This window comes from Bremia lactucae, linkage group LG12 (genome assembly GCF_004359215.1).
Source record: "Bremia lactucae strain SF5 linkage group LG12, whole genome shotgun sequence".
Lineage (NCBI taxonomy): Eukaryota > Oomycota > Peronosporomycetes > Peronosporales > Peronosporaceae > Bremia > Bremia lactucae.
The window spans coordinates 315644-338415 of record NC_090621.1 but is presented as its reverse complement, the minus strand read 5'-3'; the positions used below and the strand labels follow the sequence as shown (position 1 = coordinate 338415).

The 22772-nt window shown below is 45.2% G+C and overlaps 8 protein-coding genes across 8 annotated transcripts; 3 read left to right on the top strand and 5 right to left on the bottom strand.

Annotated features, from left to right (window-relative positions):
- The first annotated feature begins 1911 nt into the window (after positions 1–1911).
- Positions 1912–5721, top strand: CCR75_006595 (uncharacterized protein). The gene is made up of 6 exons (XM_067964663.1): positions 1912–2212; positions 2283–2359; positions 2430–2485; positions 2550–2791; positions 2849–2899; positions 2973–5721. The coding sequence occupies exons 1-6, from the start codon at positions 2021–2023 to the stop codon at positions 3171–3173; spliced, it is 819 nt and encodes a 272-aa protein (XP_067820866.1). The 5' UTR covers positions 1912–2020; the 3' UTR covers positions 3174–5721.
- CCR75_006594 (uncharacterized protein) lies at positions 3325–6483 on the bottom strand (the record flags this gene model as incomplete). Its single annotated transcript, XM_067964662.1, has 2 exons — positions 3325–6252; positions 6322–6483. The coding sequence occupies 2 exons, from the start codon at positions 6481–6483 to the stop codon at positions 3325–3327; spliced, it is 3090 nt and encodes a 1029-aa protein (XP_067820867.1).
- Positions 6484–6624: 141 nt separating this feature from the next.
- CCR75_006593 (uncharacterized protein) lies at positions 6625–11829 on the top strand (the record flags this gene model as incomplete). Its single annotated transcript, XM_067964661.1, has 1 exon — positions 6625–11829. The coding sequence occupies one exon, from the start codon at positions 6625–6627 to the stop codon at positions 11827–11829; it is 5205 nt and encodes a 1734-aa protein (XP_067820868.1).
- A 210-nt stretch (positions 11830–12039) lies between these two features.
- Positions 12040–13867, bottom strand: CCR75_006592 (uncharacterized protein; the record flags this gene model as incomplete). The annotated part of the gene is made up of 2 exons (XM_067964660.1): positions 12040–13495; positions 13563–13867. 2 exons carry the CDS (start codon positions 13865–13867, stop codon positions 12040–12042), a joined length of 1761 nt encoding a protein of 586 aa, XP_067820869.1.
- Positions 13868–14509: 642 nt separating this feature from the next.
- Positions 14510–16786, bottom strand: CCR75_006591 (uncharacterized protein; the record flags this gene model as incomplete). Its single annotated transcript, XM_067964659.1, has 1 exon — positions 14510–16786. The coding sequence occupies one exon, from the start codon at positions 16784–16786 to the stop codon at positions 14510–14512; it is 2277 nt and encodes a 758-aa protein (XP_067820870.1).
- A 45-nt stretch (positions 16787–16831) lies between these two features.
- Positions 16832–19202, top strand: CCR75_006590 (uncharacterized protein). Its single transcript, XM_067964658.1, has 2 exons — positions 16832–17233; positions 17301–19202. The coding sequence occupies exon 2, from the start codon at positions 17457–17459 to the stop codon at positions 19101–19103; it is 1647 nt and encodes a 548-aa protein (XP_067820871.1). The 5' UTR covers positions 16832–17233; positions 17301–17456; the 3' UTR covers positions 19104–19202.
- Positions 19203–19213: 11 nt separating this feature from the next.
- CCR75_006589 (uncharacterized protein) lies at positions 19214–20194 on the bottom strand (the record flags this gene model as incomplete). The annotated part of the gene is made up of 1 exon (XM_067964657.1): positions 19214–20194. The coding sequence occupies one exon, from the start codon at positions 20192–20194 to the stop codon at positions 19214–19216; it is 981 nt and encodes a 326-aa protein (XP_067820653.1).
- A 989-nt stretch (positions 20195–21183) lies between these two features.
- Positions 21184–22506, bottom strand: CCR75_006588 (uncharacterized protein; the record flags this gene model as incomplete). Its single annotated transcript, XM_067964656.1, has 5 exons — positions 21184–21634; positions 21703–21786; positions 21854–21916; positions 21972–22220; positions 22291–22506. The coding sequence occupies 5 exons, from the start codon at positions 22504–22506 to the stop codon at positions 21527–21529; spliced, it is 720 nt and encodes a 239-aa protein (XP_067820652.1). The 3' UTR covers positions 21184–21526.
- Between the last annotated feature and the right edge of the window lie 266 nt (positions 22507–22772).

Below are 22772 nucleotides of genomic sequence, written 5' to 3'. Positions count from 1 at the left end.
GTGTAACATAAGGGCAACTTTTTAGCACGTTACACCATCCCCCCTTTTAGAACGAATTTACATCTTAAATTCGTCAAAGAGGAGAGAGGAACTGCGAGCAGCTTTACGCGCCGCTAGTTCACTCAATCACTCAATCACTCTAGCGACCTGTGATTCCATACACGGCGCCAAAGATGCCACCTAAAAGGGGCCACGTTAGTAAGTCGTCTGCGAAGACGACCACTCAACATCGCACTAAGCGCACGGCCGCGTTAACTCGCCGGCCGCGTCTAATACCTTAGTCGAAACTCCGACAGCTACTGCTACTGCTGCTGTCGCGTAAACGGTACTAAAAGATCCATCCCACTTTAACAGTGAGGATACTGATCCGTCGCTTTTTGTCGACTACAATGAGTCGCAACCATTGCCGTCACCTCATCGTAGTGATGCGGACAACGAGCTCATGAGGAAGGATGATGGCGTATTAACGCCCATTCAACTTCTCTTATGGCTCACAACATGGAGACAGCAGCATTTACAAATTCTATCTCGTCGTCTGCGCTGGATAGCGCAGCGACAGGTAATGAGAGCGCTGCTTATAAAGGCGCAGCCGCTTCTCCGTTGGGTATAATAAAACGCCTCATACCATAATCCATAATAGGTCTGACAACGAGGATTCGGAGCCTAAAGCTCCGCCGACGACACGTGAACGTGCTCAGTCGGTGTCACAAGCCAGTCGTTTAGAACGTGGCTATGTGACGGGTGGCATATCACTGATGCCCCCTCCATCTAAATGGCCTCGTTTAAACGGGCCAAGAGCGTCGCACATAGAGCGCGCTCTTCTAGCTCCAACCTCTTCGACCACCGTGAAGGGCCCAATGAAACGCCGTAACATCTTCGTAATACCTCCAGGTAGTGCATAAATTGCATTCTTAGGTAACTTAATTATACTTTTTCAGCCGCTTTAAAGCGTTCACTATTTTTGCGACCATTTTGGTCCGCGTATTATTTTTGCTTGTCCTGTGCGCTTGCCATGGCATCACGGATTTTTTGTGATGGCTAATCGCTCATCCACAAGCGTTGAGCCTCGTTCACACTTTTAGCATCAAACTCGCCTATGACACTGCCGAGAGGTCGGTCATTAGGCGTAGTTTTATTGATCTCTGCTAAACTGGCAGGGTCACTACGGCAAGTTTCTGTCGTTGAGATGAAATCCTCGCGGGTCATCGTCATATTGACGGAACTATGCCCCTCTTTCGCGAGCATAGTGAGGGGTCCTCCCCCACTAAGTCTTGAGCTGCGCACAGACGAGACTGTCGTCCTTGGATGGCGCAGTCCACTAATATAAAATGGTGTCTCACCCGTACTGGTGTGGACATTTTTATTTATTAGAACTTCACAAAGGGCAATTGTTTGCTCCATTCGTTGGGAGGTACTATCGTACGCAAGACATCCGCCACGACCCGATTGGCACGTTCTGTCTGGCCATCGGTGTGGGGATGATCTGCGGTCGACATCTGGAGCTTGCTACTTAGCAGCTCAAGCACATGTCGCCAAAAACCACACGTAAAACGTGAATCCCGGTCCGATAAGCACAAGTGGTGTTAATAAGTTTTTTGGTAACGATCCATGCTGATTTAAATGTTCGGAATGTTGTGAGTCTTGAGCGTTCAATGGAACGCGAGCGAAAGCATATTTAAACCTAATATTTAATCAGCCAATCACAATTCTCAAAAATGGTGGATGAGTGGTCTTTATCGAATAATGAGTTATGAATAGCGGCTTCACTTATTATAATTAGTCATTATTTTCCTAATATTGGAAATAATGTTTATTATTCCTCTTATAGTGATAATATTTATTTAACGGCGTTTATCTTCGACAATTTATGTGAACCAATTCATTTGAAGGCAGCACGGCTGGCAAAATGTTTGCGAAAACATGTTCATCACACGCAACGAACAGACTTCGATTTAACATTGCAAAAAGCGACCTCCCTAATAGTAATACTACTTCCTGAAGGGTTATATGTAGCTAAGGAATGGAGGCAACAGAGGATAATGTCGTGGGAACGCTCTTCCTCCAAAACGGCGAAGACAATGGTTACGATCCAGAAGACTTTGTTTTGGAGATTGACGTAGGAAGTTTCGCGCCGCATTTTCATATATCTGTGGCCGATGACGACGGCGGCATTCCTGGCTCGCTATTTGCTTGCGCCGTCTGGCATGGAGCGGTGTGGCTCTTTTTTTAGCTGTGGCAACTTTAAACACTTTTATCTAACATAATACTCCGTTGTCACTCAGAGATTAATCGCAACCTATTTTGCCAGGCACCACGAAGTATTAAATGGTCGAAAAGTCGTAGAATTTGGCGCTGCTTCGTACGTGAGCGATTAAATTTTAAATCTTATGCAACTAGAAATCCTTCTAGCTATTTTTCTCCTTCTCCAGTGCTTTACCGTCACTAGTGGCGCTCCATGCCGGGGCCAAAGTGGCTGTCATGACCGGTACGAGAAGCTTTAGAGCTTGAAAGGATACCAGTGCTTATGACTCCAGTCTTCTATGACACAGACTACCCGAACGACATATTATTACGAAACATTAAAGCAAATATAACGCGAAATGCGCATCTTCTTGGCACTGGGCGACATGAAGTGCGAGGGCACCTCTGGGGAAGTGATACGATCGAATTACTAAAGTGCCTCGAGGATTCAGATTCAGCAAATGAATTGCGTCAAATTGTGTCAACACCTACGAGGAGTGCACGTTTTGACGTGGCAATTGTCGCAGAGTGTTTGTGGCTACATGATATGGTACAATTGCAAATTGAACACTTGGTATAAAAACACGACTAATAGTGTGCTTGGAAGCATCAAGACTTGCTCAAGTCGATTAATGCTTGCTTATCAACCGACGGAAAGGTGGGTCCATTGCTCGTGGATTTAAGCAGTAAAAGGAATTGGATTAGGTCTGATAGCATGTGCTGTAAAGCAGGTATTTGTGAGCTTTGCGCATCATGTCCCAGGCCACGAACACCACGACTTGTCGTTCTTTACGACGGCGAAAAACGTCTACGGGTTCGACGCTATTCACATAGACACAGTAGCCTTACCACACATCTTCAATCATGACCGAATCGTCAAACAGTACCTGTACATCTTAACGAGATCTCGCACAAAGTCGACGAGTTCCTAGTAATTAAATCGCAAAAAACCTTTTTTCAAGCCTTTGATCACAAATTGCATTAAAAAAAGAATGCAAATAAAAATGATAAGAAATAAAAAAAAATACCTCTTATGATTCCTAAAAACCAAGTACGAATTAAAAATCCTCAAAATTGCGTTCGTTATCGTTTTAATGTCCGTTGTTTCTCGGCATGGGCGACAATCTTTTCATCACGCGACAAACCTTTTCGTTTTCGAATGGTTTCAATATACCGCCGCACGTAATTGTGTTCATAAATCCGTTCACCAAATTCTTCGCGTTCTTCCTCGGTTTGTGGCTGAAAGAATGGATCCATATCAATAAGATTCCAATGCGAAAACACAAGTTGTGGATTACTGGCCGCTCCCGATGTCTGAATCAAGAGATTCGTTGCAAATCCAAAACTCTCGACAACGGGTAAATACGCCTTGACAGTAAAGAGTGCCGTTCCATCCGACAATTCTTCGGCAATCACGTCGCCACGTCGTTTGGAAATCACGCTGTATAACTTCCCAAGATGGTCTGCTTGACACTGCACGGTACACTCGTACACGGCTTCGACTAAACGCACAGGTTGCTTCACAAATGCCAATAAACACGTTGTTCGCATCATTGAAATCACTTGACCACTTAAAGGTCCGTATTTGCTCGTTTCAGTCTCCACGTCATCGCTCAAAGTGGCATGGAAATCGACCGTCTCTACGATAAAAGCAACGCCACAGATTGGTTCGTCACACAAGGGACCCGCAGACGTGGCCATTTGAAACCCCGTGACAATACTATTTTCCACTTTATGAAGTTGTTCGGCTTGTGTGATGTTGGGACGCTCGAGCGCTGTGATATCGGGGAACAAACGCGTGGATGAAATGTAGTGTGGAATGTTATTCAGGAGTAAGTTTGACCCCATTCGTCGAGGACCACAGCTCCAAATTTGATGCAATGAAATCGATTGGAAAACACTATAGTCACTCGTTGCAAGAGACTTTTGAAGTTTGGTCTTAAACACTTGAATATCCATTGCCGTAATTTCGGGTGTTCCAAGTACTTTGTCGCAATTGGTATCAATGGAAGCAGCCTTGTTGCTCGTAACAAGGTCTTTTAACAAGACCGCATTGTCTTCCAATAATTTTGCCGTCTCGAATGGCAATGGCACGGCTCGAAGTTTTATAGTCACAAAGCCATCCGGTGTCGTTCCAACGGCCACTTTAACGTCTTTTCCTTTCTCCTTCGTGTCCATCGATTCATTCGGAAACAGTTCTTGAAACACCATCTTTTCTTGAAACGACGAGATTGTGCCATTGACAATACTTTCTCGAAAACCCACTAACGGTTCCGACACCTCCACGGCAACTTTTGCAAACCGTTCTTTCAGATCCTTAATACATCGTTCCAAATGAAGTTCACCTAGCGCGACAATCACGTGTTCGCCAGTCTCTTGGACATGCACTTCTACGGTCGGATCCGATCGATAAAGTCGCTGAAGTCCTGCTTCCAATGCACCAAAGTGACGTGGATCCTTTGGTTCGACAGCCACGCGGACAATGGGCTTGGCTTGCCATGGCATTCGTGTTAATGATGGACACGCTAAGGTCGATGACAGCGTCGCGGTTTTTAACACATGCTCTTGAAGACCCACAATTCCAACAATATTGCCAGCAGGAACGTGGTTTAATTGGAAAAAATCGCGTCCCATCATCATATACGGTCGAATCAAGCCTTTTTCAATCCGTTCGACGTGTGGAATTGTCTTGAAATCCATCGTGTTTTCGTCCACGTCTTGATGAACGCCTTGGAATTTGGGATCCATTACGTAAAGAGCTTGACCTTGTTTTAAAACACCCGAATAGACACGTCCAATACCCACATACACTTCTTCAAAAGCATCAAGTCCGAGTTCCTGATAATTGGACAACACATTTGCTTCGACGGAAATGACTTTGCAAATGAAAACCACTAAAGGCGCTGTTTCATGAGTGTGGCATAATTCTAGCGAACGTACGACGAGCGCTTGTTGAGGAGATCGAGAAAGCTGTTCCGAGGAGAGTGGACAGAGCTTTTGAACGCGCTTTTTTTGAGCCGTCACGGGACTTGGAAGTACTCGTGCGACCATTTTAAGCACGGTCGGAGATAATGGGAGCCACTTTCGCATGATTAATTGAAGCGCATGTTTTCGATCCGATTGCTTTAATTCTCGCGCGGTTACGAGCTTGGCAATGCGCAATTGTCGCGTTAATTTCGTTAAATGACTCATGTCAGCGTCCGTTTCAATATGCTTGGATACCGTTGCGTACGTTTTCCAGACAATGTCTAGAATAAAGGAACAAAACATCGTTTGACTTGACGAAGAAATGGGTTTAGTGACAATCTTTTTTGTCGTATGATTGTAGTAATAGTCACCCCATAACGCCTTTCGCATGACACGAACGGGTACGTTGCATTTCTTGGCATACCTTATTGCAAAGGAACCAATTCCAAAAGCCCATCCATCCGTGGCACTTGCAAAAATAACGTTTCCAGTCGAAGGAGAAAAAAGCATGTCATGCTCGAGCTGTTCCGTTTCAATGGAAATCACGTCGAATTCTTTAATTGATTCAACCATTGGATCGTTTGATACTAATAAAGGGTGTGATGCCTTGTCTTCATATTTTTTCAAAACTTCCATTTTGATCATGGCACTTAATACTGCATTTGCTTGTTCGAGAATTCGATGAAGACGTTGATATGCTTCTTGAGGGGATAATTGGAGCTCTTGAATCAATCGATCCATCTTGTTAATTACAAGACATGGACGAATGCCTTCGTTCCACGCTTGGCGAATGACAGCATGCGTTTGAGCACACACGCCTTCAACAGCGTCAATGAGAACAAGAGCTCCGTCACAAAGTCGTACGGCAGTGGACACGTCAAAAGAAAAATCAACGTGGCCAGGAGAATCCACGAGATTAATCAGGTACGGCGCCTCAAGGTTATTCTCGGGTCCCGGATCGGGTTGATAGACTAGCGAAATGGCACTGGATTTCATTGTAATGCCTCGAATTTGCTCTTCTTCCGTGTTATCGAGATACCGCACCTATGATGAAGATTACATCAAATGGGTACACAATGGCGAGCACAGATGGGTAAAGCTCCTATATATTACCTTGCCAGCAAGCCGTTCCGAGATAAGACCATTTGAAGATACAAGACTGTCACTTAGTGTGGTTTTACCATGGTCTACGTGCGCTACAATACAAATGTTACGAATACGTTCAGGCGTATGTTGCAGCGCCGCAAGAACCTCCGGTGTTACACGAGTAGCCATTTCCGACCAGTCGGATGGTCTTTTTGAATCGGGAATCCTGTCCAACCCTTTCAAATCTAATTATTCGTTTCTGCAATCCAGCCGTCCCCTCTCGGTAGTAATAATACCTTACAAACACGATTCCGATTAAGTTGGTCGACCATGGGGCAGCACTTCTTGTTCCATCGCGATCTCGTCGCAGCCACAGCCGTCCACCACGCAGTCAATGCCCGACTCTCTAGTGATCTTCAAGCCGATCTTGTGCTTGTAGGTCCTCAATGGCTTCGCATCTACCGCATTGAGCCATGTCTCCGTCAATTCACGACCTTGGAATCGTCCAAAAACCACGTCCTCCATCTTCTCGCGTCGTTCCCTCTCGCGGGCGTTGCCCATAGTCTCCACGTCCTTCATTATAATCGTATCCTCTATCATCCAAAACATCGTTTTGTCACGGGCCCCGACGTGCTTTTGCTGTCGTTTCCACGGTTTAAATGGGTTCTCGTGGGCTACGACCGTCGTACTTTCACGCTCGTAACGTTAGCAATGTATACCTTTGAAGAACATGCCATGGGCCCAGGTGCGACATTAAAAGGCGAACCCAATGGACGAGAACAGCTCTTAGGACTTGCCACCCAAGCCGCGGCACGCGTGGATCCCCAAACGCGTTGTGGCGCAATGCTCGTATACGGTGATCAACTCGTGATTGTGCCATTTAAGAGCGAATCTCGTGAACTTGCATTCTTTGAAGACGACAAAGAACTCGACGATGATGCGTGTACGACCAGTGATTCCGAAGACGATGAAGACGAGAAACAACTCGAAGAATTGGTGCATGAAAGCCACCATAAAAGCACCTCCTTGGTGCCTGAAATGAATGCCAATGTCCATGTCTTGTTGGATCAAAGTGTGAAAATGGGAGTCAAACGAAAACGACATCATCGAAGTGGGTTGCTTGCCAATACCTTAACGGGTCGCGAGTTTCTTCTACGATTGCGTGAATTGGAGTTAACGAGTAAAATTGTGGATTTTGCCTTCTTACATGGGTACTTGGAACCAACCTTGATGGTTTTGCATGAAGAAAATGAAAAGAATGCCACAAGTGGCCGCATGGCTGCAGGGTACGATACGTTTTGTTTAACTGTCCTGTCCATAAATCTCCATACGCATTTGCATCCCAAGATCTGGACTGTCAAGAATTTGCCATCGGATTCGTTTCGAATTATTCCATGTCGTGCACCCTTAGGAGGTGTTGTTGTCTTGGCAGCCAATGCGATTTTATACTTTAATCAGACCCAATTCTATGGTCTCGCAACGAATGCGTTTGCATTAAAGACCGTGAATCTATCGGTGTTTCCATTAAGTGAGGCCGTGTACGAGACGCTGGAGCATGACATTCAGCCGTTGGATGTGGTTTTGTATGATTGTCAGTATGAATATGTGGGGGAAAAGGAGCTGGTGTTGACGGTACCTAGTGGTGCGGTGTATATGCTATCATTGCCGTCGGAAGACGTGTCAAGAAGGGGGTTTTACGGCGCGGGAGGAGTGGGCGGAAGTCGTCCAGGTGTGCTTTCATTACGATTGCTTCACGCGCGAGTTCTGGCGCAGTGTGTGAGTGTTCATAGTGAGACACAGACCCTTTTTCTTGGCTCACGATCCGGAGATTCGATTTTGTTTGCCATGGAGAAGAAACAAGTAAAGGATTATGGGGATTCCGAGTGTACAAATGAGAAGGAATTGAATGTGGAGAAAGGTTTGGAATTGGAAGCAAGGATGGATGGGAAGATTGAGGGTAATATTGAAGACGAAGAGGATGAAGAGGATTTATTTTTGTATGGTACAACACGTGTAAAGGAAGAGGAGGATTGTACGAATGCACGTGATACGATTCATGATGTTGGTAGGAAGCAAGAAGAGAGAAAGGATGCCATCTCGTTGGGGGTTGGATATACGTACGATCTTCGACCAATTGATCTTCTTCCTGGTATTGGACCGATCACGTCCATTGATTTGGGGATGGAAAACAATGCCGATTCCAGTGACAAGCGGGAAGAATTGGTAATTAGTGGCGGCTATGACGTTAGTGGTGCAATCTCGATTCTTCATAATGGTTTACGTCCATTAGTCGGCACAGAAGCGGAGCTTAGTGGGTGTCGCGCCATGTGGACCGTATCGTCATCCCTTGCATTGGAACCAACGAGTACCGATGGAAGGCGTTATAATGCGTACTTGATACTGAGCGTGGCGCATCGTACAATGGTGTTACGAACGGGAGAAGGCATGGAACCTTTAGAAGACAATAGTGGATTTTATACATCCGGTCCAACGCTTGCGGCGGCAAATCTTTTTCAGCATCAACGAATTGTTCAGATCTTTAAACAAGGAGCACGTGTGATGATGGAAGTCTTGGACGACGACGTATTGAATAATGGTGACAAGACGGCACTCGACGACAATGTACGTGTGAAACTCGTGTGTACGCAAGAGATTACGCTTGAAGGCGACGTGGAATCGGGCGGCATGAACGTTGATACAAGTAAAGTGGGCATCGTATCCGTGGACGTGGTGGATCCGTATATTCTGCTATTGTTAACGGATGGATCAATACGGTTGTTAATGGGCGATGAAGCCGATTTAGAACTCACGGTCATCGATCCCGTGATTGATTTTACCACTACTTGTATACATTCGAATGGAAATGGGGATGTTTCAATGCATAAAAGTAGTGCCGCGTGTCTCTTTTACGACTGGACAGGAATGTTTCAAGAAAAAACAGGGGAACACGAATGCAAACAACAAGTGGAACCGACGAGAGTCAAGCCATTAACTACTGCCGAAAGAGACGACGATGAGCTTGATGCATTGTATCAAACACGTCCAGCAACGCATCCAACGTTTCGTAACGAATTTCCTTCGTCCCCTCGATCGCATTCAACTCGAACACACACGGATGAATCGATTTCAATCCCATTACTCCTTCAAAACGAAGCTTTGATGATGTGTGGTTTGTGTTTCGAAGACGGTTCCCTTCATGTGTATTCCCTTCCGGATTTTCAAAAGCGTGGAGTGTTTCCGTACTTGACATTTGCACCGCAGTCTTTAGTGAATACATGGACTGGTACTCTCGCTCACGAATCCATGGAATCGACGGCTCCTGTGCTTGGACTCCATGCTTCCACGTCACTTGCAAACGACACGCGTATTCAAAAAGCGCATGCCATGAATTCTCCTGTTGCGGATATTGTCATTCATCGTGTTGGACCAAGTGAAGGACAAATGAATGCATCGTATCTTGCACGAATGGTCTTGCTCGTATTCTTAGCAAATGGCGACTTGCTTCTCTACGCAGCAACACCAACACACGACCGTCTCCAGTCGCGTTCTTCTTCACCGATCTTTCAATTTATTCGTATCAATACGGAATTAATCACACGACCATTCGTCCCTCCAAAAGTTCGTCCTTCGACGCATTTAAACGAAACTTCTTTGGAAACAAGCACGTCGGCCGTCGTCGCCAAACTTCGTGCCGGATTTCGGTATCCCATGCTCACCAAGTTTTATAATGTCAATACCATGAGTGGCTGTTTCTTTCGTGGAGCGCATCCAATGTGGATCCTTGGGAATCGTGGCCACCCTTGTTTCGTGCGTATGTGTGTCCCAAATGCCGCAATCAAGTCACCGCTTGTTGCCAATCAAACGACGACACCACCACGCGTGAGCGTGCCGGTTTTAAGTTTCACGCCTTTTCATCATTGGAATTGTCCAAATGGGTTTATTTATTTCCACTCCCGTGGATCCTTGCGTGTATGTGAGTTGCCATCGAGTAAAACATCGACAATCTTACCATCCAGTGGTGGATTTGTGCTTCAGAAAGCGGAATTTGGTGCGACGTTGCATCATATGTTGTATCTTGGGAACCACGGTCCTGGAGGTGTTGCTGAAGCGTTAGTCGCACCAACGTATGCAGTGGTTTGTAGCCTTCGTATGAAACCTGCGGACGCGGAAAATGCGACGGAAGTTGAGACGGTCGACGACGAGTTAGAAACCGAGACACTGGATGCGAATGGAAATGTTCTTCTTGGCAGTAATGTCATGGCACCAACGACCGAGATGTTTTCCGATCTAGAGCTTTCGGCATTCCCCCATACGGAAGAAGACGTGTATGAATTGCGTCTTGTCCAAACGAATGAGTTTCGTGAATGGGATTTTCGTGGCGTCTTTCGTGTTCATTTTGAACGATTTGAAGTCGTCTTGTGTATACGACTCATGTATCTCTTTGATTCGTCGTTATTACACGACGAAGTGGCTTCGACGTCGGTGGAATGGCATCGGAAGAAACGTCCGTACTTGGTTCTTGGAACAGGATGGGTTGGACCACATGGAGAAGATGAAAGTGGTCGTGGAAGGTTATTACTCTATGAATTGGATTATGCCCAGTACGTGAATGAAGAAGGAGGCGCCACGAGTGGCAAGCTTCCGAAATTACGACTTGTGTTTATGAAAGAACACCGTCAAGGAGCAATTTCTGCCGTGGCGCAACTTGGTCCGTACGTTTTGGCAGCAGTTGGGTCGAAACTTATTGTGTATGAATTCAAGTCGGAACAATTAATTGGATGTGCGTTCTACGATGCTCAAATGTTTATTGTCACACTGAATGTCGTGAAAGATTTTATTCTCTATGGGGATGTCTACAAGAGTGTGCATTTCTTACAATGGCGTGAATTGCAGCGTCAATTGTTGCTCTTGGCAAAAGATTATGAACCTTTGACTGTCTCGGCGACGGAATTTAGTGTGTTTGAAACGAAAGTTGCATTATTGGCGGTTGATATGGATGAAAATTTGCATGTATTGCAATATTTGCCACAGGATATTGAATCCCGTGGGGGACAACGATTACTTCGCGTGAGTGACTTTCATTTAGGGGTTCAAGTGGCCAGTATGTTTCGAAAACGTGTTGAAATGGCTGGCGCGGGAGCGTATACGCGCAAAGCGGCGGTATTGTCGTGTTATGTAAATGTATTGGGGACGTCGGAAGGAGGAATTATGGCACTTGTACCCGTGTCCGAACGCGTGTTTCGACGGTTGTATACACTCCAGAATGTCATGATTAATACGTTGCAACAGAATTGTGCATTAAATCCACGGGAGTTTCGGATGCTCAAGACAAATGGACAACAACGATGTGGACGAGGGGATGCGTGGAGTAAGAAAAAGTGGAAAAAAAGCTTTTTAGATGCCATGGTGTTATTTCAATTTTTGACATTGGATTATGTTGCGCAAAAAGAATTGGCACGTTGTATTGGTACGACCTCCGAGGTGGTGATTCATAATTTGTTAGAGGTACAACATGCCACGTCGGCATTTCTATAGTTTCGAATTGCAACGTTGCGCGATGCATTTTTAAGTAGACAGTGTTGCTTTAAGTTGACAAAAAAGTATTTTTTCCGAATTTTCGTACTTCAAAACGCATTTGTTGCTAAATTTAGAGTACTTGTTATTGTTGCTTAATTTAGAGTACTCGTTGTCTTATTTTTTTTTATTAAAACCGGTATATCTTGTATCTACAGGGCGAGTTTAACATTATGAAACGCCAGTTGTTTGGTGTAAATATGGCACCGTTCGCACGATGCGACCAACTGCTTGCGTTCTTCCTTCCCGCAAAACTAATGGCAGATCCGGACGAATGTATTCAGGCCAGTACATAAACTCCAACCGGCACATTGTCGTCGCTGGGAAATACGTCGATAGTGGCTTGGTCACACTTGCACTCATGGGGTCTTCTAATCGGATAATCTTGGCCATTTGCCGAACTTGACCCGTGTGGATAACCGCTTGAAAATTGTTGCGAAAAGCGCGCGCGTCCGGCAAAAAATGCAACTCGGCATCAAATTGACGTGTCGCGATGGGACAAACGCTCGGGTGGACCAACATCGTGCCTTTGCGGATACGAGAAGCGGGCTGAGCAGTCGACACGAAACGAATGCGTACAGCCCCGGTCTCTCCAGCGCATAACGTCTGCGCGGCTTTGTGCTGCACTTCGATGCTTTTAACGACAACCTCGCAAAAGTGACCATCCATATCAGGTCCAAGCAACATTGGCTCTCGAAGACCCAAGGTGCCAGCTTGTACAAGTCCCGTCACAATAATTCCTGCTTGATCAATATCGTACGCTTGAGTAATTTGAAATTCGACGGGCGTCTGGGCTGTTGTGGCCCATACTCGTTTTGGCTCGAGATTAGCCAAGAACTTCTGAAGAATGTCTAACCCCGTCCCATTGACACTCGAAATTTGAAATACCGGTATCGTAAACCCACAGGTTAGTGGCCTAATAAGTTCGTGATCCTCCCCTACCGTCGGGAGACTTTTCGGCCAAACAATTTGTTGCTGAGGGCAAAATGTGGTCATTAAGTCTGTCACTTCAGTAACCGATTGTTGCAATCGTGCATTGGTCGCAAGATCAATTTTGCTAATCACTACAAAGATGGCTACATTCAGCGCGGTTGCAATTTGAAGATGTTCTCGGGTCATGTCTCGAACGCCACGAACTGCATCAATAACCAGCATTGCATAGTCTGGAAACTGTCCTGCAAGTCCCGATGCGGTACTTTTCAAGTACTTTTGATGGCCGGCCAAGTCATTGAGCGTAATAATTCGTTCCTGTTGCGCTGTCACGTCCTGGTCGTGCTCACCAAAATCACAGGTTTGAAACTCCTCAATGCATCGAAAATGACCGTCTCGAGCCACAGCAATGGTATGCTCGCTCACACTGGAGGTACAGCCATTTTCGAGCTCATGACGATGACGACAGACGTGCATTCTCGCTAATCCAGCTCCATCATCGAGACAACCTCGGGTGACGACCCCTACTAAGGTCGATTTGCCGCTTTCAAAGTCTCCAATCACGGAGACGCGAAGCCTCTTGGTACTGCTAGGCTCTACGATTCTTGCGACTTTAACTCGTATGGCCCTATGCCGTCGATCGCGTCCGTAACGGAATCGAGATAGAGACATCTTGGCATGGACGACACGGCACAGACTGTGTTTAAAACAGGCATGTATTAAACCATGGCTCAGTGTTCACAATGCAATGTAGCCATTCTCACCGCGCAAGGGTTCCTAATGAGTGTACCATGGCATCTTCTAAAAGACCCAGGACCTCTCCATTGTCCTTGACGCCAATCTCGTAAAACGCATTGTTTCTACCTTCATTTAGACGCCAGTGCATCTGCGTGGTTAATTGACGCAGGCGGTCGGGATCCTGGGTTAGCAATTGTAGCTTGTATTCAACGTTGCCCTCCTCTACTTCATACGGTAAGCGATCGGAAGGAGGAAGGGAAGTTCCATGCACGTACTCGGCATGTACTTGGCAGCACAATGCTGCTAATCCCACGTCTGTGAGCGTTGTCATGTTCAAGACTTTGGAGCTGAATGCTTTACTGCGCGTCTTCGATGTTATATGATAGGCTATTCGTTTTCAAAGGAAGCGACAAAGCACAAACATTGATATTCCTCAACCTGTAGAATCTTATACCATACGATCGTATCCCAAAACCTATGCACATCAAATTTTGGATTGTATTTCTCGGAGACTTGAGGCAAAAGGAACGAATGCATGTATTTGACATTAAAAAGTTCATTGCTATTACTTAAGGATCACGAAATAAATCGATTTCAAACTATAACGTTAATTTTTACAAAATAAATGTTTACCGATGTAACTCGTGTCTTTCAAATTAAATACCGTATAACACAAACTGGTGACGATTACGACAAAACCCAACTACTCTTTATAAACGCTTTTCCAGCTTCGCATTACAATTTTCCTGTCAAACGCATGATGCAGATTATCAATCAATTATTCAAAAAAAGTTCCCAGTACATTATCTTCTTTAAATAAAATACTCTCACTAGAGAATCAGCAGCACTCACACATTCCCGTTTCTCCTGTGCCAGCGCCCGCCTATAAATACTTTCCATTTATCTGAAATCGACATACAACGAAACAATCACTTCCTCCTCTTTCTTCACGCCAACAAGCATATACTTCGCTTTATATCATCCACATCATCATCCCATCCGGCGAAAGTGCTGTGCTCTCCATCGCAAAGTCAGGCAACGTGCTGCTTTGGACTTCGCCCGTCACGCGATTGCCTGTTAATTGCGAGTCATTGATACAAATAAAAGCCAAACGTCGCATTTCGTCAAAGCTGAGTTTGTTGCGACGGCGAGCTTGTGTTAAGGTGCTCTTACAAAGGGTCTTTTCCGAAGCAACACTACTGGGAGCCAACGAAAAGAGCGTAAGTGCCAACGACTTCAGGTGTGGCCAATCATCGGCATCGGTCTGCCAGAATTGCAACGGGGTTCGAGTTCCTTTTTCCAACATCTCCCACTTGTACGTGCGATTATTGCGCTGATTCTTGGCGTACATGACGTAGTCAGTATATTCTTCAGTCATTGCTTGTCGCCGTTCTTGATGAACTTCGGTATCCTGGTCCGTTTCAGGAAAAGTAAAAATGAGCTCTTCAATTTGTTCCCGATAATCTCTTGTCATCGACTTGCCAATATATCGAGGATCTAACAAGAAAGCCAATCCATGGGCCTCACTCAGCACGTACTGCCAATGCTCCGTAATTACCTTTTTAAGATACTCAAGTTCGACGGTCGTTAGACCAAAGACCGCATCAAAATCCGTGAGTAAATGTTTGGATTCAAAATACACTTCTGAAATGGAAGCGTGATCATCCTGGAACTTGTATAAAATCAATTCAATGGGTGTTAAAATCGTCACTGCCTTCTCCAATGTCAATTTCCAGTTTACATTGAGTACGAACGCTTTTAAATTGGTTCGTATCGCGCTTTCAGATGCCGATAATTCTGGACTTAGAAAGTCAGGAGCACTTACAATTGATTGCAAGATATCTTCAGCCTGCATTAAAACACGAAAGCGTGCGGCAAGCGTGCCCCAAGACATCGTGGACGTCGCATTTGCAAGACCTTTCATCGTATGCACTAACTGTGAGCCAAACATTTTATATTTTGGCGCATAGTGAGTGCTACTAAAAAATGACAACAATTCGTTGCAATTGATAGTAAGCTCGACCAGATCTTGAAATGGAAACTCCATGGGCCCTTGCGTAGAGGATACTTGTCGAGACGGATCACTTTCCAGCGGTTGTTGAGGGCCAAAAATATCCATAATTGCAAGGTGTAATGCGTGGCAAATACAGCCGTAGAAAAACTTGGTCGGATACTCCGCTTTCAACATATTCCACGCCCGTGAATGATATTCGGTACTTCCCGTGACGACGCCACTAATATTACTCACAATGGGTTGCATCATGCGTTTAATATCTTGCGCAATGAGAATTGAATTTAATGGCGACTCGTTTCTTATTGTTTTTTCGACCTCGAGAAAAAAACGTTTGTCCTTATAAAGTGCCAAATATGTCACGTACGTATTCTCGGCATTTGGGGTTTGATACAAATTCCAATTGGACCACGCCTCTCGTTTTAAACAGACACGAGCAAAACTCGACGACAACTTGCCCCAGACTTGTTTGTGCATTTTCTCATAGCATCGCATCATAAGAGTTGTTTCAAGACTTTTCTTGGTCGGAAGTTTAATAGTTGGGCGTACTAATGCCATGGCTCTTGCCAAGTGCGACTCTTCAATAGCATCAAACGCCATGCCAGTGACAAATACATGCATGGCCATTTCTTCGTCAAATCGTTCACTTTGGGTCTTGGAGAAAGGTCGTAATTTCTGAAGTTTGTTGTTGGAGTCGTTTTCTTTGAAATCCTCTTTGAGTGGCATTGATTCAATGAGACTCTCGGACAGGCTTTGTTGCATGGCAATTTGATTCATTACCTGTGCGTGATGAACAACCGCTTGGTCCAAGACACTCCCAAGGGCTGCGGTGGCTTGTAAGTGGACGTCCATCTGTGCTTGCGTGGCCGCGCGGTCGCTTGGACTGTGGTCGGCTTTTAGTCGCTTTGCTACCGGGGTTTTATCCAATACCTTTTGATTGTACAGCGGCAAATGATCAGAAAATTGATTCATAAAGGCAAATTGGTGCTGCATCTCTTGAAAGCGGGCACATTTTTTTAAATGCCGAATGGCTTGCTCGGACTTTTTGTAATACGCCACCGACTTTTTGCAGTGCTTGCAAGTGGCCGAATTGCGGCGTTGCGGGTCGGGCTCGTCGGTCAAGAGTTGCCAGATGAGACTTGGGGTCCGCCCAGGTTTCTTTTTCTTCCCCACGGGCGGCATGGCCAGCCCCTCGGATCCAAGAGGCAACAGATTGCCTTGCGAGGATGGCGAGGTCATTCGAAAAGGCAAGTTGAAGTGTCACGGCCCGAGAAGAAGGTTTTTCTTCCTCGAAGGTTTATTGCTTTCAAGCTTTCAACGCCACTGACCGCATCGTTCCCTTCGTGCAACCTCTTTCTGAACATTTTCAAAGGTACTTCGTAAGGTTACTTTTTATACTGAGACAGTTTTTTGAATCGGTGACTTCTCGAGATTTTCTCACAGTGAGTCGAATATTTGAGACCAACCGGTCTCAAATTTCCCACATGTTTTGTGAACGTACGATTTGTCGCTCCAAGATGCGATCGCTTCTTGGCGCACGTGCTTTTGAATGGGCTAAAGGCGTCGCTGTTTGCACTAAAATTTCGTTTCCTACCCGATGGATGATGCTGCGAATTTTTGTGATGACAATCATTCTCGGGTTGTCGCAATGCGTGGATGGTAACAGTCTTCCACCTCGTACACAAGGTAAAGCTGAACGACTTTTTTGCCAAACGATTTAACTGACAAAAGCATTTGCTCTTTATGATGCCAGATGCTCACGAACTGATGAACGTGGTGGTGGGAATCGATGAAACTGGCAATGAAGTCGATACGCCGCATCACAAGCCCTTGAAGACTACTAAAATACATGAGCCTGACGTTGGTATGTAAAACTACCATATAGCTTGTTTTTTTTATTTTTAACATTATGACAAACGATATGATAAATGCTTTTGAAGAAAGTTTACTGGCGGATTTTGACCGTGATGGACACGTCGGACGTCAGGAGATTGAGCAAATTAAAGACAAATTGCATCGTCTATTGGACACGGACGACAGTGGCGGGTTGGATGTCTCGGAGCTCAAGATCCGCGCACAGACCGATCAAGACGTGGATGCTGCACTTGGGAAATTAGATCGTGACAATGACGCCGTCATTTCCTGGAAAGAGCTGGACGAACGATGGGAGAGTGTTGGTGCCGAAATGACGGTCGCCGAAGTGGCCGATTGGGTGGCCTATGCCGTTCAATTACCTCAGTATAGTGACATCTTTCGCGCCCATTTTATTTCGGGGTATACGTTTCCACTATTAATGGCAAACGATGGCATGAGGTTACAGGAAATTGGTGTTTCCAGTGAACTCCATCGGTACCAATTGGCCATGTTCTTACAAATGAAGTATCTTGGCATGGGACGGAAACCCGAAGCCGTAGGATCGAGCGTTTGTACTGCTGAAGGCACGACGGCACAGGATCAAAAGCTGCTCCAAATCGCGTGGACCTCGACCGTTGCGACACCACAGCGGTATCAACTCCAACGTCGAAGTCCTGGCCAATCGACGTGGGTGACGGTATTTACCGGAGCGGATACGGAATTTCTAGACGTCGTGGAGCCTCCAGAGCATGTCATTTACCGCCTGACGACGTGGAATTCATACGGACGTAGCCCTCGTTCTTTTGTACGCTGTGAAGACGCTTTTGCAAGTGCTTCAGCCTCCTTTGGATCGTCCGCGGAGTCATCACCACAGCTGCTTGGCTCACGAAATTCACGTCAACAGTCTACAATTGAGCTACTGGAAGCCAATTCTGAACACGATGAAAGCTCCAACGAGAGGGATATGCTGACTATTTGGGGTTTGTTAAAGATTTATTTCTGGTGGCTTGACGACGCGATTGTTCTTCTTGTGGTGGTCATGTTGCCGATTCGAGGAATTATTTACGGTGACGCAGACTCGTTGCTTCGACTACTACGTCGCTTACCACCGAACATGCCTACACGCGTGACCGTTGAGGCAGAGCCGAGCAAAACAACTGTCAAAAGTGCTGCGGCGCGAGTCTCGTGGGAGAAACCTGTGGATAATCAAGTTCCAATCGTGTGCTACACAGTGCGTTGGACTCGCACCAAGATTGAAGAAGTCAAGTGGCTAAAATTATTGACACTGCCACTCCCAACGACCGTGATTGTCGACAAATTGCATCATGGAGAGACTTACAAATTTGTTGTCCAAGCGACGAATCAGTTTGGGTTCGTGACGTGTTCCAGTCGATCCACGTACATGGTGCCGGTTCCAGAATTAAAAGGAAAACTTCGACCTCGACATCGTCCAGCAGAAGCACGTGCGTTGCGCAGTCAGTGCCATGTATGCCACGATCCACGCTACAAGAAAAAAGTGCCTTTCACAGCCACGTTGGATCGACGAATCTTGCACTATTGCTGCGTCTGTGATCGGGAATTTTGTCATTATCATAAAGCAGAGGTGAACCATACAATTGCATTGAGCTGTCCCATTGTCGACGGTCGCTGCGTCTGCATCACGTGTAAAGAAAATCGCCTGCAGCGCACTATCACATACTGAGCCCCATTCCCCATACACCATCTTATTGTGTCAAAAACAAAGAAACACATTATTGTAAATATTATATTAAATTTCATAAAATATAAGCACAATTCATTTTTACGGTTATCTTACACCCCAATGTATTTGAAAAAAATAAGACAGATCGACATGAGAATCATTCCACCGAGTATGCCGGAGGACACGAGATGCAATTGGCCGTTTGCATACATAAAGGCAGTTGGAATGATCTCTTTAATGCTGATGCCGGACATCATACCAGCGCATAGACCATAGAGTATCCCTCGCGTTCCTTCGGCGGCGTTCATGCCGAGAAATGCAAACGAGATGAGGCCACCAAGTTGCTGGGCAAAGGCTGATAAGAAGCACCACAGCAGGCCACGGCATGTGCTTCCCGTCGCAAAGTAAATTGGTGTTGCGACCGCCACACCTTCGGCAATATTGTGTAAAGCGACGCCAATCGCAAGCGACAGACCGTTCCATCCATGTTCAGAGGACGCCACAAAAGTGGCCATGCCCTCTGGAATATTGTGAATACCAACGGCAATGGCACTTAAAATACCCATCCGCTTGAGTTTTTCTTTTGCGGCTTCGTCCATTTTAATAAACACGTCGTGACCGTGGCTTTGAGCGAGTTCCACCGGTGGCTTTAGTTCATACGTCCCTTCTTCAAACGAAAGGGGCTCAGGCTGAGTTCGAGCCGTTCCGTTCATATTTTCGCCTGGCGTGAGCTTTCGAATGATAATGTCCACGACGTAGCTGATGCCAATGCCACCGATGAAACACCCTGTGGTCGCTAACCACGCCGTTCCTTGATTGTCGTCCTTGAATCCGAATTTGCAATCGTTTTCGATGCAGCTGAACGCAGTGTAGAATTGTTTAAACGAGTGCGCGAGGAGCATTAAAAGAGTCTGGAAGAGCGTGATGCCACCAGAGACACTTAGGAGCACAGCCATGCACTTTGGGCTCGCGAGTTGTAGCAATTTGTTGCTGAAGACAATGCAGCCGCCTAGGATTGTCGTTAAAGCTGCTAATGCATTGATTCCGAAAGTTGTGTACAGGTCCAGGGACCTCGCGTCTTCGATCACCATTAGGGATAATGAATGGAAATTGAGTTCTGTAATGCTAATGGAATTTATACTGTCACGGTGTGGCGGTCATTGCTGTCTGAACGCAGGTGCACTTAACTAAAATAGAAGTTGTTTAAAGAAGGAAGTCGGCGCTTGTCGTTCTTGCCTTCTGAATAGTTTACCAATTGTCCTTAGGAAGTGGAAAGCGCTAGCTGTCGTCTCACTATATTTGTGTGATGAAGTCTGGCTATTATTCTAATTGCCACCGTCGAAATTTGGAGTCAGATAAAGGTAAAAAAGTTGATATTGGCCCCAATTTGTGGCTCTCCTTTATCGGTTATTTATCACGCAGCATACGAAGAACCATGCAGATCATTAAACAGCACACATATATGTGATTAAATCTGAAGCAATTAGAAGCAAAGCACATCGAAGCACTTCTTTTTTCGAAATTAGAGACTGATTTATTGCCATCGCATGGATTGCAGCTGGATAGACTTGTCCTCAGGTTTCACGAATCTTTGCATTCCATTAAATAGAAACTAAGATATTTTGAAATAATAAAGACTGACTCAACAGTAAATCGATCTTAATACTTTCTCAAACTGCTTTTTGGCAAATTCAAACATCTTCCGGCAAATCAATTTTCCTGGCTTTTCTTGCGAGGCGCTGGAGGGTGGAGACATTTGTTAACAACTTTTACTCGCTCTTGTGCAGCAAAGCGACTGTTCTTTAAATTGATTATCATATCTCAAAAATATTCGAAAATTCAGTCAGTTACGAAAGCGTCGTTAGTCCATCCCATTACAATATTTTTTTGGAGCTTTATTAGTTCTCCGACGTGTCAAAACCGCCAACGACTCGATTAAAATCGAGCATGTTGTAATATATTCATCATGAAAATTACAAGTAGGCGCTAACGAGATCGAAGAAAATGTTTCTTTTCGGTTGATGGAAGACGCATGCAATTAGCGAGATTTCCTCCACGGTAAATTTGAGCATCAAAACAATTATGGATTGATAATTGTTTTCATTTTGCATTAAAAAAAAAACTTAGAATGACGTGGTATGTGGCAGAAAATGCTGTAGCAAATTACGCTTTGTAAAAATATTTTTCGCGATGGATAATCATTTTGAGCCCATGCAAGAACGTATCCATTACACGCTTGCATAGCGAAAAGGGAAGCTTGCATCATCAAATGTGCCGCAATTAATGTGCACGAGTTGCTTCAACGTCAAATGCACGTTGTGGGAATTCTTGCAAAGTCATTGTATTGTTACTGAGTCAATCGTTGCTGCAATTCGCATCAAAGGGGTTTATTGTGGCCATGACTTGTTGTTCTACTCGCATCGTTAGCGAAAGCATTTTATAGTATTTTCTAATATTTTATACGGTATCACGATCGGTTCTTCGTCGAGGGCGTGATTACCGATACTTTGACTTTGCCGAGACACTAGAAGCTGTCAAAAGGTAGAAGCGTGAGATTGGAGTTGTAAATGATAAAAAAACATATCAAAAAGTGACATACCGTGCCGTGAATATCCTTCGAGTAACCAGTTGTTAACGCTTGTGTCGTCAGAACGACTGTAGCCATATCTGCAAGTGCTGGGTTCTACAGTGACAAACAAACGCTCGTTTAATTTTCAAAGTATCATTTTGGCCATTCATTCCGAGATTACCAGAGGTCTTTGTATGGCCAGATTCGTATCGGCATGCGTCAATAACACGACATTTGCACCACCCTTCTTCAAACCTTATTAGTAGTACGAACGACAATAATTTATCACTGCTACGTACGTTTTTCTCGTGTGTCAGCGTCTTGCAACACCGCACAAAGTCGAGCAGTGCAGCCTCACCAAACCACCACTTAATTGTACTTACGTCGTCGAGCACTATGGAGACTGCATTCTCTTCACTTTCATTGCTAAAGTGTTGTAACTTCTCAAATAATGGCATCCAATCTGTCCTTGATGAACCAATCTCTAGATTTGTCCAATCGAGCACTTGAAGCTGCTTTTTGGTCTGATACGATGCAAAATTGACACCCTGTCACTCAGCATTTTACAGAAATAAGTTAAGAAACCAGCATATTGAAGCGTGCTCGTTTATCCAGTACCAGTTTTCGACCAACTGCGGCGTAATGATCAGGGGCATTGACGCTTGACACAAAACACACGCGATGGCCGGCTTTTAGATATAACGAGGTAAAATGATGCACCAAGAAAGCCCCGCTGGCCTCCACGCAGTCCGCAAGTACCACCAGCTGCCCTCGAGATGCAGATGTTGGCGTCCATGTCAGCGAACTGCCGAGGTTAAACAGACCCTCCGCCATGCAAAATTTATGTTGCAAAATGTAACGTCAGAGTTCCGTAATAAAGATGTTATTTCCGATAAGAGAAGTTATTATTCCCCAATTTTTTTGGCAAAATCCGGAAAGCGGGCACAGCGTAGCAAATGATTATTGGTTCGTTATTGGTGTAACGGGGGGGGGGTCGTTACAAATTAACACTTAAAGGTTGTTAATTAATTTAGGGAGATGTTATTCGCACAGCCACCGTAGTTTTGGGGTTTTTCTAATTTTTATGTAGATTTAGTAGA